Source organism: Temnothorax longispinosus, chromosome 1 (genome assembly GCF_030848805.1).
Source record: "Temnothorax longispinosus isolate EJ_2023e chromosome 1, Tlon_JGU_v1, whole genome shotgun sequence".
Taxonomy (NCBI): Eukaryota; Metazoa; Arthropoda; class Insecta; order Hymenoptera; family Formicidae; genus Temnothorax; species Temnothorax longispinosus.
The window spans coordinates 25,422,177-25,439,825 of record NC_092358.1 but is presented as its reverse complement, the minus strand read 5'-3'; the positions used below and the strand labels follow the sequence as shown (position 1 = coordinate 25,439,825).

Here is a 17,649-nt window from a genome sequence, read left to right as displayed (position 1 = left end):
TCTTTGCATTTCAAGCTCATTTTAATACACGGGCCCAATATTAAACTTTTATGCTAACTTTTGTTTCGGGAGAACACGTGCTCGCGCTCGAGTTATGAGATATAATGCGTAATTTTGATACGTATCACAATAGGCGGAGGAGAGCGCGATCCCGAGGGAGGTGGGTTTACAATCCCCATTTTAAATTACTTCGCGCTGCACCGACGGTATCCCTGAATTTACGCAGGGTCACGTGCGATCTCGTTCCATTTAAACGCGGACTTTGCCGTGTTTCGCTCAGCCTTTCTTCCCTCGCGCCTCGGCGAGAGCGTCCCGGCGGCGTTTTTACACGCCACCTTCGTCTCGCACGGCCGTAAATCCTTCGTTACCGGGAACTTTTTAACGAAACTCTTGCGCGTAATCCCTTCGGCGTTCTGTGTTTGCCGTAAAGATTCCGTCGTCGTCCGCGCGCGCGACACGTGATGTAGCCCTCCGCCTCCGTTTCACTCGCGCGTTCTTTGTCTTACGCAATATACCCTTCCGGTGGAGAACACACGCGCATCGAGCGAACTCGCGAGCGCGCTTCCGGCGCTCGTCGTGCAAGAATCCGTGGAATTTTTCGAGTTAGCTCTCCGAGCTGCCGCGATCTGAAAATCCGGAACATTTGAGCAAAAACAAAAAGGCCGAACGTTTAATCCTCGCGGAAATACGGAGTAATTCCGCTGTCTTCCTCCCCCCCGCCGCCCCGAATAGTCGCCACCACCGCCTGTTCTCGATTGTCCTTTCGGTCCGGCTACCTCTTCTCTTTTTAATTAAAACAGAACTTTTGTTCAATTACATTATACACGGGGGGTTTCAGATTCACCACGAGTCGCGAGTTTTTATAGCCATAGGTACTCGAGACCGAATTAAGAAAAATAGAGGTTGTTCCAATATTGCGACATCGATAATTGGAGTGTGTACACAGTAGAAAACTTCATTGTTCAATTAATCTCGAGTAGACTCAATTTCGTAACAAACTTAAATATTACGATATTAATATCACTTTATTGTTGCGTATGTGCAAGATTTCATTCCGATAAGTTCGGATAATTACAAGAACATGAAGAAGAAAATGAAAAAGATGTAGGAGCTAGCAAGCTATATTTACCTGTAAAAAAAAAGATGATAATTTGATCTCAAGGGGACAAAATGCAGAACAAAAGAAAAACAAGAAGGATAAGAACTTAAATAGGCAGTAGTATAAAATGTGAAGAACATAAACAGAACCCAAAAGTTAAATGTTAAAAATGGGAGTATTTCAGTTTACAGTCAAATTTTTGCAAGACAAAAATCCACGTTTAATTTAAAACCGAAAGAAACTTAATATTGCGAAGCCGAAAGTTAATTTTGTGAGGAACAAACGTTCTTCGTTACTCCTGTCGGCTCTCAATCGCTTGTATCGTGCTTGCTTGAGCGCGCGCGAGTTGCGTAGGTATCGAAATAATTTCGCTGTGACAGGCGCAAATGTTTCTTTGATGACATCGGCTCATTGTCGCTATACCCACGCTAATAGTCGCTTTTGCCCGGAGCACGTCTGCCTATTAGCATACGCATTCGAGCGTGTCGCGTTTCTTGCTGCTCCCAGCCGTCCTCGTTCGCTGAACATCACATGAAATGGAATCTCCAAAAGTCCCCCTCCCGCTCAATTCCTCTTGATAACTCATTTTCTTAGCAAACAGCGAAGCGTTGTTTCATGAACCGCCGTGGTTGCTTAAACGTCTTGTAATTAAGTAGCAAAGTCAATTTCACATTGTCAAAAGCGTCATCTTTCTTGCGTGAGGTCATACTGTTCTCCCAGCTGTTCTCATTTGCCGCGAATACACGAAATAAAATCTCCAAAACTACTTTTTTATCTTTCTTGATAACTTTTATTTTTTTTAGCAATAGCAATAATGGAGCGTTATTTTAGGAGACATCGTTCACGGTTGCGTAACTACATTAAGTAAGAAAGCCAGTTTGATATTATCAAAGCGTCATACCTTTTTTGCGTGAGAAGCCGCGCTTTCTGACACAACTTGGGACCGGAAACGTTGAACAGATCTACGCATTCCGGACGATTACGAAGTATACCCTAAGATATGTGTGTAACACAGCGATAGGGAGATTTTCATATCGCGCGACTTTTTCCCAGGGCTGACGAGATCATTTCGGCCCGGGAACATTCCGTTATCTCGCCCGAACGAGAGACCGTTCGGCCAGGGAGCACATTTCAGATTCGCGATTTCAACGATATAGGATTTCTCTCAGGCCGCGAAGGAGAAAGGCCAGCAAAATCCAAACTCTTTGAATCGGCGTACGGCTCCGCGGCCGCCATTGTATGGGTGGCTTACCGTCGTTTTCCCGGGATAAAGCCCGGGGTATCACCGGATACTGCTCATCCCAAGTCTATCGCCGGAGAGCCGTCCGACGGGGTCTCGAGGATTCCGTTCCGTCTCTTGAATTAGGAGGGAGTGACGACGCCCAGTGACTTTTATAATCGCCTTTAATACACCGCTCGCGAAAGGTCGCTTTCAGATGCTGCATAACCATTTTATTAACGCTCGCGAGTGCTTATTGCGCGGCAAGAACGCCCGACGATTTTATTAGTTCTCGCAGTTGCTCGTAGAAGAATTAGTGTCAGAAATGGACTTACAAACTCCGTTTGTCTCCATTTTCTACCATTCTATGTGATCGTCGAAAATAATCGTTGAAAGAGTTATATAATTTACATATTAATTTTATTGTTCGAAACGATAAGCGATAAAATCGACTAATAAACGTAGATCAGACTAATAAATGTACCTGGTAGAACAATTTCGCCAGTGCAATATCGCGCCGAGACTACGTATTTTCGCAAGAGGATGCCCGGCGGCGCGATTCCACCTCACGTTGGCGTAAACAAAACGATCTAACGGCGTCTAAAATGAGAAGAAAAACGAAGTTGGTTCCGGCGCAGTGCAACCGTGAACATCGCGGCGATCTTAATTTCCTGGGCGGATGGTGCGTGATAATTCCGATGAAAAATTCCATCCTGCGCACGGCGTAATTAACGAGGAGATGGCAGACCGTGCGCGAGCGTTTGTGTAGCGCCGGTCCTATCCGCTCGCGAAAGGACCTAATTAATTAGATATCCCTACGACAAATTGCTAGAATTACACCTCGCTGATTACAATTAGACCTGGAATGAAATTCCAGCGCAATAAAAGCGCGGCATACTATATAGTCGCGTTATGTTTTCTGTCCCTTTCTCGCTCCCTTGTGCGCGCTCTCTCTCCCTCTCTTTCTTTCTCTCTCTTTGCCCTGCATTCATGCGCGCGAACGCATGCACGCATACAAGAACTTTTTGCCGCTTACAAGAACTTACCTTTATGAAAAATTAAACGTAAAATTAGAGTTTCTTCATTAAAGAGGACGAGGCAGAGGGAGAATAAGAGACTAGAGAAAAATACTGAATAGATATTCTCAGTTGCGCTACGAACACTTCTGAGCCTTTCAGAAGATCTACTTTCTCTTAATGAAACTTTTTCTATTATTTCATATTTCGGAATTAAAATATCTGAATATTATTCATTGTAAGAAGGAAGAGGAGCAATTTAATTAAAATACCTCAAAGAAAAGCAATAAAAGATATCTTACGGACAATTATCACATAAATGCAGTGTAGCAATAGAAATTATAATTTGTGTTAAAACATATTTTATTTGATGCGTTGTAGCTATTTACTTCTTTGCCCGGCTATTACTTCTGATAAATCTACCATGTTTTCCCGAGGAGTTTCTCGCAGCTTTTTTCAATGAAGCGAAAATTAAATTTAAGTATAATAGTTAATATAAAAGCCGGCAAGGGTCGGACGGGAAAGAGAGCGGAACGAAAGCGTGGAGAAGCGAGAGAAAAAAATTGAGGGAGCAAAGAGCCAGCAGTGGGTGAGAGGATAGATCGGCTGATCCATGGTAATCGTAAAACCGACCCATGAAAACCGAGGCCGGTGTCTGGATTACGACTGCGAGATTCAAGAATTTTTCCATTTATCGCCCTTCTTGCATGAACGCATACAAGAATTCGATACGAGAATATGGGGTGGCTCTCTGCACTTGCAGACCGGCTGGAGGGCGCGGAGGTGAAATCCGGAGGGGAGGGGCAGGGGATGCTACCCATCCTCGACCTCCGCCTTGAATATCTAATCGACGGCGTGCTGCTCGCTCATGCATGCACTTCGAATCGCGGCTGTGCATTCCACGAGACACTACTCGTCGACGATGCCGTGCGCGTTCGTTCTTTTCTTTTTTTTTCGAGCATTCGCGGCGCATCGTATTTTTCCAAGCGCGACGCGCGCGACGCGATCATCTCGTCGTGATATCCGGCGAGATTGAAAAGGGCTGAGCGCGACACGCAACGCAAAATGCGTTGTTTTGTTTCTCGTTTATCGATGACGAAGGGTTGAAATTGTTTGTAAGGGCAGTAAACATTTTTTTTATATTTTTTACTATATTGCCTATATGTGCGTGTCATTGTCGTTTAAATATTTTATAACATTTTAATTTATTTTTTCATATCAAACATTCGAAAGTTTTTGTTATACATCCATAAAAAATAATTTGTACTATGTATATATATATATATTATATTCCACCGATGTCTCTCTTTGATAAATAATTAAAACGTTTTATTGAGAGAGGAAAAAATGACGTAAAGTAATTAACGTGTCACATTGTTGTGATGTTCCAGGCCAAATCACCCCAGAAGTTTTGCCCGAGTTTTTAGCTCCTTTGGAAAATCACACGGTGATTCAAGGTCGTGACGTCTTCTTCACCTGCGTCGTTAATCATCTGCAATCGTACAAGGTACGACTTTCTTTTTCAAATAATTTTTCTCCATGCACTGTCGTAAAAAAGAACTACCGCTCGTAGCACGTTGAACGTTAAAGAGAAACGTTGAAAAAAGTGCAATGTATATCTATTATAAAACGTACATACATCGAGATTAAAGAGATGTAGCAGTGTCTTTTAAACATCCTCTTCAAGTATATAATAAATATGACGCACAGTATTTCCATGAAAGTTTGTATTTTTACCGGGGAGCAAGAAAAATTATATCTGCACTGTTGGAAAATTTGTGTTAAATATAATATAAATTACATGTCCCAAACGGCCCACTCAAATTTTTGTATTAATTTAACGTAATATGGATGTGTTAAATGGTAACACCGATACTAAAATATTTCGACAGAAGGGAAATGTAATTCTGATCGTAATTTGAGGTTAATTATGTGTACAATTAACATAACTTTTATGTTGAAGTTAAGATTGTAAGATAAATTCAACACTTTTTTTCTGTAAATTTTTATTCCCACTTCTATTATAAAGTAAAATCAACACTCTTTTTCTGTAAATTTTAACACATTTAATAAATACGTTCAAATTGTGTTACTTCAACATATTCTTTAAATTATTTTAATAATTTTACATGTTAAATTTGTTAAGTTTAATTAACATAACAGGCATATGTTAAATCTACACATGTATGTGTTAATTATTTTACACAAAAATTTTAACACAAGGACCTTTTTTAACAAAACTACAAAAATTTTCTAACAGTGTGTCAATAAGACAATCTAAATTTGCACATTGTACGTTCAATTTTATTTGCAAATACTCGTTTCTTCCATGAGTCTGACTATATCCGTTTGTGACTACTGCGAATGGTGATGCGAGCGTTGTAGGTAAATTTTAGATAAGTTTATATATTTGATTTGATGAAATTTCATATTTTTATCTTTTCTCAATTACTTTCGTCAATCTTTCATTATTTATTTATTATTATTATTATTATATTGGATTTTAATAACGTATCAAATGGAACCGCAAATTTAATTATACGCTAATAATAAGTTAGCTATAATGTATTGCATTTATTTTATTTTTTGATCACACAGATTTTCAAGCGGCTATCCGTATTTTTCGATTAGCAAAGCACTCAGTTAATTCCCGTTTCGAAGAATAAATCTCGAGAAATAAAATCCTGTTCCGGTGTTTCAGGTAGCCTGGATAAAATCGGATTCCCGAGCGATTCTGGCGATACACACGCACATGGTAGCGCACAATAACCGACTATCCGTCACGCACAACGGGCACAACACGTGGAAACTGCACGTGTCGAATGTCCAGAAAAACGACTCCGGTACCTACATGTGTCAAGTCAATACCGACCCTATGCGCAGTCAGGTGAGACTCTAAAGTTAACTATCTCAAATGTTTATACATGCTCAACTCGAACAAAGGTACACGTTGTAGAACGAGTGATGTAGTACTGTGATGTAATTAAAAATCACTAACTTATTTCTTTTTTAAATGACGCTACGCTTTTCCGTATCCCCGCGTATTTGCGCGCACGCATCTTCTCATTATTTCCTACTCTTTTTTATTTTAATGACACGGGTACCCGCATTTTTCGAAATACCGCAAATGTCGCTTCAAACGGTATTAATCCGGTGCGTTGAAACGCGCTGCTGCAACGCGCATTCGCAATAACAACGTATCTCTGTTAAATTAATTTCCATTTACCTTCCACCCGACGCTTTATTTTTCGACGGCGTTCCCACGTTCGAACCGCGTGCACGGAGGTCGTTACACACGCGGCTCTATCGATTTCCATCGACAAAGCGCCGCGTCGCGCCGCGCGACGTAATTCGATTAAAAAGATCGAAGTTTCGCGCAATTTCGTCGGATCCGTCCGGCGGAATTTTTAAAATTCCATACACAAGCCCGACCATAACTTTTTAACGCGCGCTTTTTCTTCGACCCTCCGACCATTATTTTGCGGTGCAATATCGGTTGTAATATCGGCCTACCGCTGCAGCTGCAATTCAGAGTCGAGGAGCAAGGACCTTTTTTTTACGTTATTTAAAGTGGAAAATCTCAAGTTGTTAATATTAGAGTGCAGCTTATCCCCAGGTTCTTAAAGACTCACGTGTTCTTGAATTTATAATAACAACCTTTTTTTAATGAAAAACAGTCGTCACAAGTGTGTCTATAAATATAAGTATAAAATCAATAGAAATGTAAAATATTTTGGAAGTTTTAAACGTTTCAAATTTGACATAAAACACGTTTTACTTAAATGCATGTGCGGAGCATTGGAGAAAAGAATTCACAATCAGACAAACGGAAACGTACATTACCTCGAGGTAATTTTTATTCATGTTGTCAACATTGTTCATACAACTTTATCAACATTACCGGCCAGAAGAAGAGAGGGAGAGAAAAGGAGAGTTCAACATAAACACGCAATATTCACGCAAAGAGGAAATTGTGTAGCGGTCAGTGAAATAGGGAACGAAATTGTCGCAACGCGACGCCAACATTGCGTCATTTTAATTATGCAGATTTTTGGTACAGCGCAAGCCACACACACATTTGAGAAGACGCACGGAAAATTATTGCCGACGTAGAAGTGCAGCAGGTGTGCATACGGCCTCGGGCGACTGTTTTCCCGAGGTTCTCAGATCGGTCGTTCGAAACATCCAACATCGCTTCTTAAATCCCGAGCCGAGTGTTATGCCGTCGATCGACGATGAAATTATTTATCGCGCTTACATCGCCGTCTTATCCAGTAGGGATGCCTATCTGCTAAACCAGACTATTACTACATTTTTTTCGTAAACCGGCGCTTGCAAGAAAATTAAAAAAAGAATCTTTATCGATTAAAATGTAAAAATAAAAAAGAAAGCGCTCAAGCTATATAAATATTTCAACATTGTTAATAAAGCTTTCAGAAATTCGTCTACATCGGCTAATTTATAAAAGACGCTAAATATAAAATTATCGTAGCCAGTTTAAATAGTATTAACCGATTAAAACGTATCTCTGTGCATAATATTTGATTGTCCTTAGAAAATTCTGATCTCTTTCTATTCATTTTTTATCTTCTTTATCCTCTTTTCTTTTTTACACATACACACACACACATTCGCGTTATCCCACTCACACTTATCATTTGTCTTACTTGCACTGCGACGAGCACTCTGGGACCTTTATCTCGCTGTAGGGCCGTATATTGCATCGGAAGGTTTCCCGCTCTCCCGGTCGCATTGAATTCCGCGGGACATGTGCACCGCACCACGACCGGTAAATTTGACCTACATTCACATTTCACATTAACCCATAACACACCGGCGACCGCCGGTACGTGCTCAGGGATGTAAAACGACGTCTTTTTTACACAACCACGTGACACTTTAGCACGGTTTATACCGGCTGACGTTTCTCGCAAGGCGACGACACGATATTTCCGGCCTGACAGTGAATGAAGTTAATGCTGAACGCGTCAAACACGTGCGAGATAATAAATACCGCGTACGGTCTTGTACTTATTACTATACCGGATTGTTGTTAATTCCTATAAATAATATGCGCGCGCGTTCTGTTTGAATTTTACAAGATTAAAACATTTTGCTCTTGTAAACATCTTAGCTTAAATTTTGTAGATTAAATAAGATTTTTACTTGTGCTTGAAAAATTATAAAACTATGAAATAAATTGCATTATTTTTGTATTTAAACATTGTTTTGTTAGAAAAAACAAATTCGAATTTTTTAATTTATATAAATTTCTAAATATATAAATTATTTTTTAGTTAATAAAATTTGATAAAGAAATATTTTATTAGCATTATTTTTTTATACTTTTATAATTAAAAAGAGCTTTTAATCACTTTCTTTTTAAGTGGTTTTGTATAAAAGGATTACTGAGAAATATGAGGCAACAGAAATATCATATTGTTGCTCGACATTGTTATTTTGTAACACGTAACACATTGTAAAACAATAACTTTTTATTCTTTAATTAAACGCAACTGGAGTTTCGATTTCGTCAATTAACAGGGAATTTTATATTTGATCTATTCACGCGTTTACATGTAATAAAATATGTGAACATTTTACGTTTGCACATTTCGGACTATATTACCGTTATAGCAATATTAACTGCGATATTTAAATGATATTTTACTGCAATATTAAAATATTATTATGGCGGATGCAGAGCTCATTCTGGCTCTACTTTGTATAATAATGAGAGAACGAAGCACGTTTACCAAATAAAATAAAATAAAAAACTCGTGTGATAAAAGGTGCAAATTCGAGCCGGTGTTTATTTTATTTCGCCTAAAACCATAAATTTCCTTGCATGTTCGTTTCATCGAATTGGATAGGCTACGTGCGCACCATTTCTCGTCCAGTAAATTCTATACTCCTGCACATTATACCCGTGCGAGGATACCCTCATCGTGTACGTGCTCGGGACCGTAAAACAATGTACTTTTTTTTCCGGTGAGTAGTCCGAGCCTTATCTTTGCGCGGACGGCCTTAGTATGACCTCTCTACGAGCTGTTTACTCCGCAAGAAGGAATTCTTTCTAACTCTTTGATCTTCGCGTTCATAGTACATCAAAATGCAATTAATCTGTTCTTATCCTTTTGCTAGGAACAGTTTTAATAATGAAATGATTCAGATTGCTGCTGCACAAAGAGCGCGATAACGGAAGCTCTTTTGTAATATTCGATATACCTTGATATAGAGCGATTTTAAATAAAAAGACGAATAATCCCGATATGATAGAAAATTAAAAGATTAATGGTGTTAATTAATTTTAATTATAAAATTCTGTCAGAGACTGCTGGTGTAATTTAGTTCTCGTTAAACAGCAATTTATTATATCGTTTGTGTGTATTCTTATTTCTAAAAAAAAATTCCACGTTACAACATATATAACAAGGTTGCAATGATAAAACCTTAAATCCAAAGTTTCCCACGATATGCGACAATCTTTTGATGTTTCCTTGTTCCAGATGGGATACATGGAAGTAGTGATACCGCCCGATATAATGGACGACGAGTCCGCAGACGGTATGGTCACTAACGAAGGAGGCAATATAAGATTGCGATGCGTCGCCACTGGTTCGCCGAAGCCTATTGTCACTTGGAAACGAGAGGACGGCCGCAACATCATCCTCAGGGTAGATGGGCAGAAACAATGTAAGCGTGTACTTCCGAGTCGCTTTCGAAAGCGATTTCTTATCTGCGAGATTCTATCTGAATGATGCAACGTTGGTTCCAAAAATAAAATTTAAAATATATTTTTAAACTTTAGTATCGAGAATTTTTTTATCAGGGATATTAAAAATAAATGAGGAATTTAATTTTCACAAAAGAGCGAAGAACAAAAACGCAGATTTTCTATAATTAAAAATTATAAGAGGGGGAGGAGGATCATCTCTTTTATTATATTATATTATTTCGGTAATAATAATAATGCGGAATCGCGATAAATCAGATCTAGATTTGAAATGCATTCGAGGCCTACGCCGCTCGATATCATTACCGTAAATGATAATTAACGTTCATCACTGTGAGAGGCATTCAATAGACATACATTAGTGGATACGTACATTAGTAGATTCGGGGTATGCCAAATTCAAAATGTAACACGCAAACCGCTGTGCAGTCCATGCTCTGATGAACTTATATTCACTTACCGTTGATATTTTAGAATAAGCTTTGAATCGCATTACATTCGCAGAACTCGGCATTCTCGTAAAATCGAGTTATCCGAGATTCCTTTGAAACCGCATGTTTCACGAACGCATTTGGCAAGATGACTGTATATATATATATTTCGTCGGAATAATAACAGAGTCAAACAGTGCAAATTACGACCGTCTGAGATACGCGAAATGGGTACAATGTAAACTGAATTTATTTAAACACAGGATATTCTAAAAACAGAGCGTACCCACGCTCTTCCTTATGAGCCTGATATCATATGCGGAATTAGGATCAAAACTTTCCTTAATTAATACTTGCAAAAAGTTTTGCGAATTCCGCGGGGAAAACGCTCTACGCTCTACATAGTGATACGTTGTATTACACAAAGATGATTACATTTAGTTTGTAGTACTAAATTTACCTTAAATTATATTGTTAAATACATTATTTGGTTAAATGCTCTGTGCATTCTAATGAATTCCTGATGCTCATATTTCATCGTAACCCGAATATCGTGTAGCCAATTATGTTTCCTTTTAATCATTTGTTAATAATTTTATATTTTCGATTTTAATGATACTAATTGATTTCAGCGGCATAACAACAATAATAATAATAACACACGAGTGTACGCTTGATGCGTGCGACGTTTTCGAGATGTAAAAACAGTATTAGGCTCACGCTTGAATTTTCATTTACGATTTAATCAAACGGTTGATATAATGTCTCTAATCATAATAATCCTAATTAATAACGGTTCGATAATATTATGTACAAAGCAGAAACACACTCTGATTATGTATTAATTAAGTCTTTCATCACAGTACATAAGTTTGTTATTACAGCGATTTATTTAACTTCTATTAAAATAATAATCCAGCAAAAAATCTCGCTGTTTGATCAAGCATTCGATACTAGTCGAGTGTAAATTTAGAGAAATTGAACTGTCGAGTAGACATTAAAAGTAAAGTATGAATAATAATATGAAGCACGTACTTTTAGCATAGATTGCAAAAACAACTAGAAAAATTCAACAATTAACCTAGTTTTTATAGAATATATAAATGTCTGCAAAATATATGTTCTTTCGGAGTTTTGAAAACAATTCTGCTTATTTGTTATTTTAAAATGGAATTGGTCAGAGAGTTCGGAGTTATTTTAAAGTTTAGAGCTTGACATTAGTTTAGGATTCATAACGTTCAAAGTGTTGACATCTGACTTGGTATGGGATGCACGTTGAACGGCGAATTCTGACTGCAAAGCGGACGTATTGCAGAAACAGGGTCATAGGTAACGCTCGTGCATGCCGACATGGTTTCTCGTTCCCGATCACCTTACCTTTATTACCGAACTGCGTCGTTGATTTATTGCCATTATCAAATACATACTAATTTAATTAATTGGACGTTTTGATATTTAATTTATCGAATACTGCAGGTATCGTAGAAGTAGCTGTACAAATGGCAAATATATATAAATTCCATTATAAGAAATAATAGAATACTTAAAACAGGAAATCAGAATCTGATTCCAGAGAAAAGTTCGTCGAGCGCGCTATGTCATCGTTTATATCCTGTAACAAAATTATCAAAATACGAGAGCGACATTTGATTTTATCGCTAATAAATAACGAATAAAAACGATTCTTTGCGTAAAGATAAAAAGTTTCAGTTACGGGATTGAAGCGGCGCAATCGTTTTTTTTTTTTTTATGAGCATTATTGATAATATCCACTCTTTTCACGCCGTTAGATGGGATTAAACTCGAGGGGGAGTCAGCGATACGCATAAAGCTCCCGAGAAGACGGTGCCGCGATTACGTCGATTCTCTAATTAAGACGGCCGTGCCGACGCGGCTGGAAAAGTGTCGGGACGATAAAGTGTCGGGGCGCATCAGCGCGGAATAATCGATCGTCTCTTGCGCTTACTCGGGCCCCTCGGTAATTAATTACAGCGCGAACGGTAATTTACACCCCGCGGCAAATACATAAGCACGCTCCCCCACAATGCACGCGCGGAGGAGGGAAGAGTATAACGTCTAAAACCATAAATTATTACGACGCGCGTTGCTGCTTCAAGTTTAATCACAAAATAAATAAATCGATAAATACGTATTGCGCCCTACGCGAAATCTCGTGCCACCCTCCGTTTCGTTATCGTCGCGATGCGTGTCTCCTCGTTTCTGTGGAGACGAATAGGGAACGCCGAGGGAATTTCACATTGACGTGAGAGATAACGTACAAAGATCTACTTAGCGCCTCCCGCGGATTAAGAGAAATTGTAGAAGAATCGTTCTAGATTCCATAAACTTCAAGCGAACTCGTCCTCGCGATTAATCCTACCCGAAGGATTAAAGTTTACAAGGGTTAACGACCCCCGCGCGACGAGGTCGAGGACGAGGACGAGAGGAGCCCGCTTGTCGTACCCGCTTCGCGAGTTAAAGTGCACTTATTGACCGCTCTTACAAGCAATCCGCCCACGTCACCCTGATAATCCCAGATCCGCTATACGCGAAGTACATTCCGTGTACAAGCAGCGATCCCGCCCGGAAAGATCCCCGAATCCCCGACGACCTGTCCTCTTAGTGTCATTCTCGCTGGAGAGATCAGTCGAGGAGTTTCCGCGCGAGGAAAAAAAAAGGGGGGAAAGCTCGAGAGAAGCTGCGAGGCGGGTAGAGAGAAAGAACAGACATAAAAGAAGAAATTCTCCGATCGTAATCGCCGCTTCGTGCCATTTTCGTCCTCCCATCGCCATCGTTCCCCTTCGCCCACCCGCGTGTCAGCCTGATCTCCGAAGCGTCGTAAAAATAGACACCTGGAGGACATCCGGGGGTGACACTCGTTAAACGCGGGAAGGACTTCCGAAGGAGAGATCCACCCGAGAAGGACGAAGGAGGGTAACGAACGATAGCGCAACGAGCGATATGGTCGTAAAGTCTCCTCCCTCTGCTGCTAGCTCCTCCGCATGTCGCGAGGGGGGAGTGTAAAGGCGTATAGAGAAACGAATCGTCCAAGTTGGCAATCGAAATCTCCTCACTTCGCGGATGCGTCGTTCGGGACGACGTGATTTCTCCGCGTCGCCGATTAAACGGCGAACGGACGTTCCCGGGATTGCGGGACTGGATATACGCTGTAAACTTTTACAACGCATTTCCGGTAACGACGCTCGAAATTCGACGATCGTCGGAATAATGAACCCCGGCTGATTGTATCCCGTGGAAATTTAAGCAGCGGTTTTTGTGCGAGCTTTTTTTATATTGATTGGATAATAGAGACGAAAAAGTGCCGGGGATGCGCGAAAGTTGGAAATAACTTAGCTGTTGATTCAATTAGAGCGTTTGATAAAAAATGTAATCTTTTTTTTAAGACTAATGATTCTTAAGGAGACGACTCTGAAATCTTATACCAAAAGAGATACAGAAAGCATGTCCTTATTTTTAGCAAATCGCGTGATTTTAGAACTATTCTACATATGTAATATTTATAAATGCAAATATATTGGAACAGTAAAATACACGTACGTATTATTTTAATTATTTATAAGTTAAAAAACACTATTTTTTAAATATATTTAATAATTAAAGAGAGTGTGGAACGGGCTTAATAATTAAAATATTTTGATTTTTCGTATTATTTTCATTATTCATAATTAGTCGCAAACGTCGGATTTCTTAGTTGTTAAAGGCTCGAAATAATTAACGCTGAGAAGGCTGGGAACGCTGATGCAAAATTTCTACACAATATTAATTCTCATACTTTTTTCGTTCTTAACGGGACTGATGATTCTAGTAATATGCCATAAAATTTCAACGTAATATCCCAAACAATTCTCTCACATGAATTCCGTCCAAGCTTTTATGTTGAAAATATATTTTCATATGAAAATCACGCCAGCGATTTTATGTAGACGACCACGCGCATCAAATACACATTTAACGCAAATCTCAGTAAACTTTATCGGAATTTATTTATCATACTGAAGTTATTGGAATAGCATATGCATAAATTGCGCACCACATGCTAAATTATTAATGTCATTAAAAATACAATGCAAAACTATAAATTTTGCAATTGAAAGAAAGAAAGATTGAAAAAAATATTACGGGTTACCTCGTCTCTCGGGACAATATTTTGCACAGAGAAGATATACCTATGCGCGGAAAAATGCTAAATATTGATCTTCTCGGTTGCAGCACTGAAAACTTTCGTCGGCGAGACACTGGAACTGACGGGAGTGCTTCGGCAAGAGATGGGCACGTATCTCTGCATAGCCAGCAACAATGTGCCGCCGACGGTCAGCAAGCGTTACTCCGTCGATGTTCACTGTAGGTATCGCGCCGCGATGCGGACATTAATTAACCGTCGCCCCGTCGTCGTCATGTTGAATACTGAATACAGCAGAGCGGAACGTCCGAGCATCATTCCGGTTGTTCCGTGCCTTCCACTATTGTCAAGCAATGGTTATAGACACCGTCAATCACGCATTTTAACGAAATAAATCATGAAAGTTTTAATTTCTTGTAATAAAAGTAAAATGTTATTTGTAATTTGTAAAAGTTATAGCATATTACAATTTTGAATGATAATTACGGCGAAACGCGATTGTCTAAAAATTAGGTTTTGATTCTAAAACTTACTACGTTGAAGGTCCTAAATCCGTCCTGTTATGTTATACTGCATAATTACTCGCCTGTAACCACCCTTCGCAAGTTCACGTGCGACAAGACGGACGGATAAAGATGAGAGCGTTAATTAATTATTTAATTAAACGGGGTATATAATGATTATAATATCGGTGAAGCAACGTGTGCTTGGAATAACTTTTTATATCGAAAAACTATAATATATCTTCCAAATCTGCACAAAAATATAAAAAAAGGAATCTTATAGATCGTAATATTTCTACAGTTGCTTATTAATTTAAAATTTGTTTATATATGTATAAAGGTTCTTAAAATTCACATAACATTCCCAGAATTCAATTTTCTTTTGTGTAAACAATTCGCATACAATTAGTATACTCTAGTGAATAATTTTTTTTTAATTTTTCACATAATGTTTCAGAACTGATTTATAAATGTATAACTTTTTAGAAAATTTTTTAGATTTTTTTATATGAATTAAAACACTTTTCAAAAATGTTGAGAAAGTCTACACTTTATTTAGAATTTTTTATATCTATGTATTCTGAAATATTCTAAAATTTCTCATTCTATATTTTTCGAAGAATAAAATCTGAAAAAGTGTAAGGAATTTTTTTAGAAATATCACGAAATCATGAAAAATTTTATCTTGATAATCATGAATTTTAAAATACGGCTTTTTTATTTCGATTATATCAAGCCCTCTTGTAGATGTACTTTATATATAATGTAGTTTAATTACTAGGATGAGAAACGTGTCGATTATTAATGCATCTTCAATATCGGTGGTAAAACTATCACCCTTCTATAGGGCGCTGTGGCTAGGAATACATCGATAGAGATTTTAAATGAGAAATGAGGTTGAGTCAAACTTCAAAACATTTTTCAATATCTATGTTACGTAATTTCCAATTGAAAGTTTTCCTTTAATACCAGCTTGTGCAACATCATTAACATTGAACGACACGGAACAAGAGATTTTATTATTAATATGTTATCACGAATATTTTTTAGTTATTCGATTATTAACATCGTACATAATTCGATAAACTTTTATGTTTGTTTCTATATATTTATTTCGCTATCCTGTTTTTATATCCTCTTTAAATGTCGCATAATAACGCATGAATAAAATTTTCCGTTTTAATGCTCAGCAATCAAAAGTTTCATCATCTGAAAGACAACACTGTTGCGAAAAGTATGCGCCAATAACATTCTTCTGGGAGAAACAATAGAATTACCCGGAATGCGCGCATTGTTCGCAACGCTATACGCCGCGCGTATCGGGAGGCTAAAAAATCACCATGCAATTTGGTTAACGGCATTCGCAAATGAAAACTTTATCAATCCCCGAAGTCCGTTCGCGCAGGGACGTTTTTCTCGCGCGCGAAACTTCCGGCCGCGCGCTACTGCAAAATTAACCGGCGGGCTTGACGATTTATCCACGTCGTCGCGGGTCGTGTAAATATTTGAGCGCAAAGGGTTTCGCATTAATTTGCTGCTTACGAAATGTAATATTAACCCACCGGCGGTGGCGCCCGTGCACAAAGTGCGGTGCAACCAGTTAATTCTTGAATGAGCAGCACGCGGTCTCCTTTGGGATTCCAAATGCATTTTTCACTTTATTTCTTATTCTACCTATTTTATCTTCTGTCTGACCCTATTTCGCTTGTCTCTAAATAACGCACAAAACTTTTTTTTTGCTACTACATAACTAATTTTTTAATTAACTAAGTAATTCTATTAAGATAATTCTCGCAATCTTATTAGGACAAGAAATCTCGCGTTAAAAAGTATGAGGATTTATATGAACAAATTTGAAAATAAACGTGACGCATACTTTTCATTATGTTAATTTTTATTTTGATTATAATATTAACGGTGCATACTGCACGTTTTGTCTAGGGCTAAATCATTCGAGAAATAAAAAAAGACGACGGGGTAAACGTGCTGTTCTCTAACCGATCGCACATCGATCGATACCGGATGCTATATTGTTATTTCTTAATTGCGATAATGTAATGCTCCGTTGTTTCAGTTTCACCTCTTATTAAGGTGACAAATCAATTAGTGGTTGCGCCGATTAATAGCGACGTCGTGCTGCAATGTTACGTCGAAGCATCGCCGCATGCTATGAACACTTGGTACAGAGATGCAGGTGAGAAATGCCAAAGTGTTTCGTATGTAATCTTTCATCCCGCTAATTATCTATCCAATTTTAAAAACAGATTCTTTCGCTGACGTGGAGATCCGTTCTTGGAAACCTCGTAGGGCAAATATTTTTTGAATCGCTGAAAAAATAATTTTCTCACGAATTCAATTTATAGTCAAATTAATTGATCCAAGAATTTTCTGAAATTTGAACTCGGTATAATCAGACATCCCATAATTCGTCACGTTACACCGACAGATTTGCACTCTTGATTAACCATAGAATCGCTGCAATCAGTTTCTAAAGCGTAAACTCC

At 38.5% G+C, this 17,649-nt stretch overlaps 1 protein-coding gene across 2 annotated transcripts in view; it reads left to right on the top strand.

Moving 5' to 3' along the window:
- Dip-lambda (Dpr-interacting protein lambda) overlaps nt 1–17,649 on the top strand; it is a 149,474-nt gene that overhangs the window by 123,900 nt on the left and 7,925 nt on the right. For both annotated transcript variants that reach the window (XM_071791325.1, XM_071791316.1), the window contains 5 exons: nt 4,726–4,841; nt 6,036–6,221; nt 9,844–10,030; nt 14,732–14,863; nt 17,220–17,339. In XM_071791325.1, the coding sequence (XP_071647426.1) occupies nt 4,726–4,841; nt 6,036–6,221; nt 9,844–10,030; nt 14,732–14,863; nt 17,220–17,339 (741 nt within the window). The remainder of the gene's footprint in view (nt 1–4,725; nt 4,842–6,035; nt 6,222–9,843; nt 10,031–14,731; nt 14,864–17,219; nt 17,340–17,649) is intronic.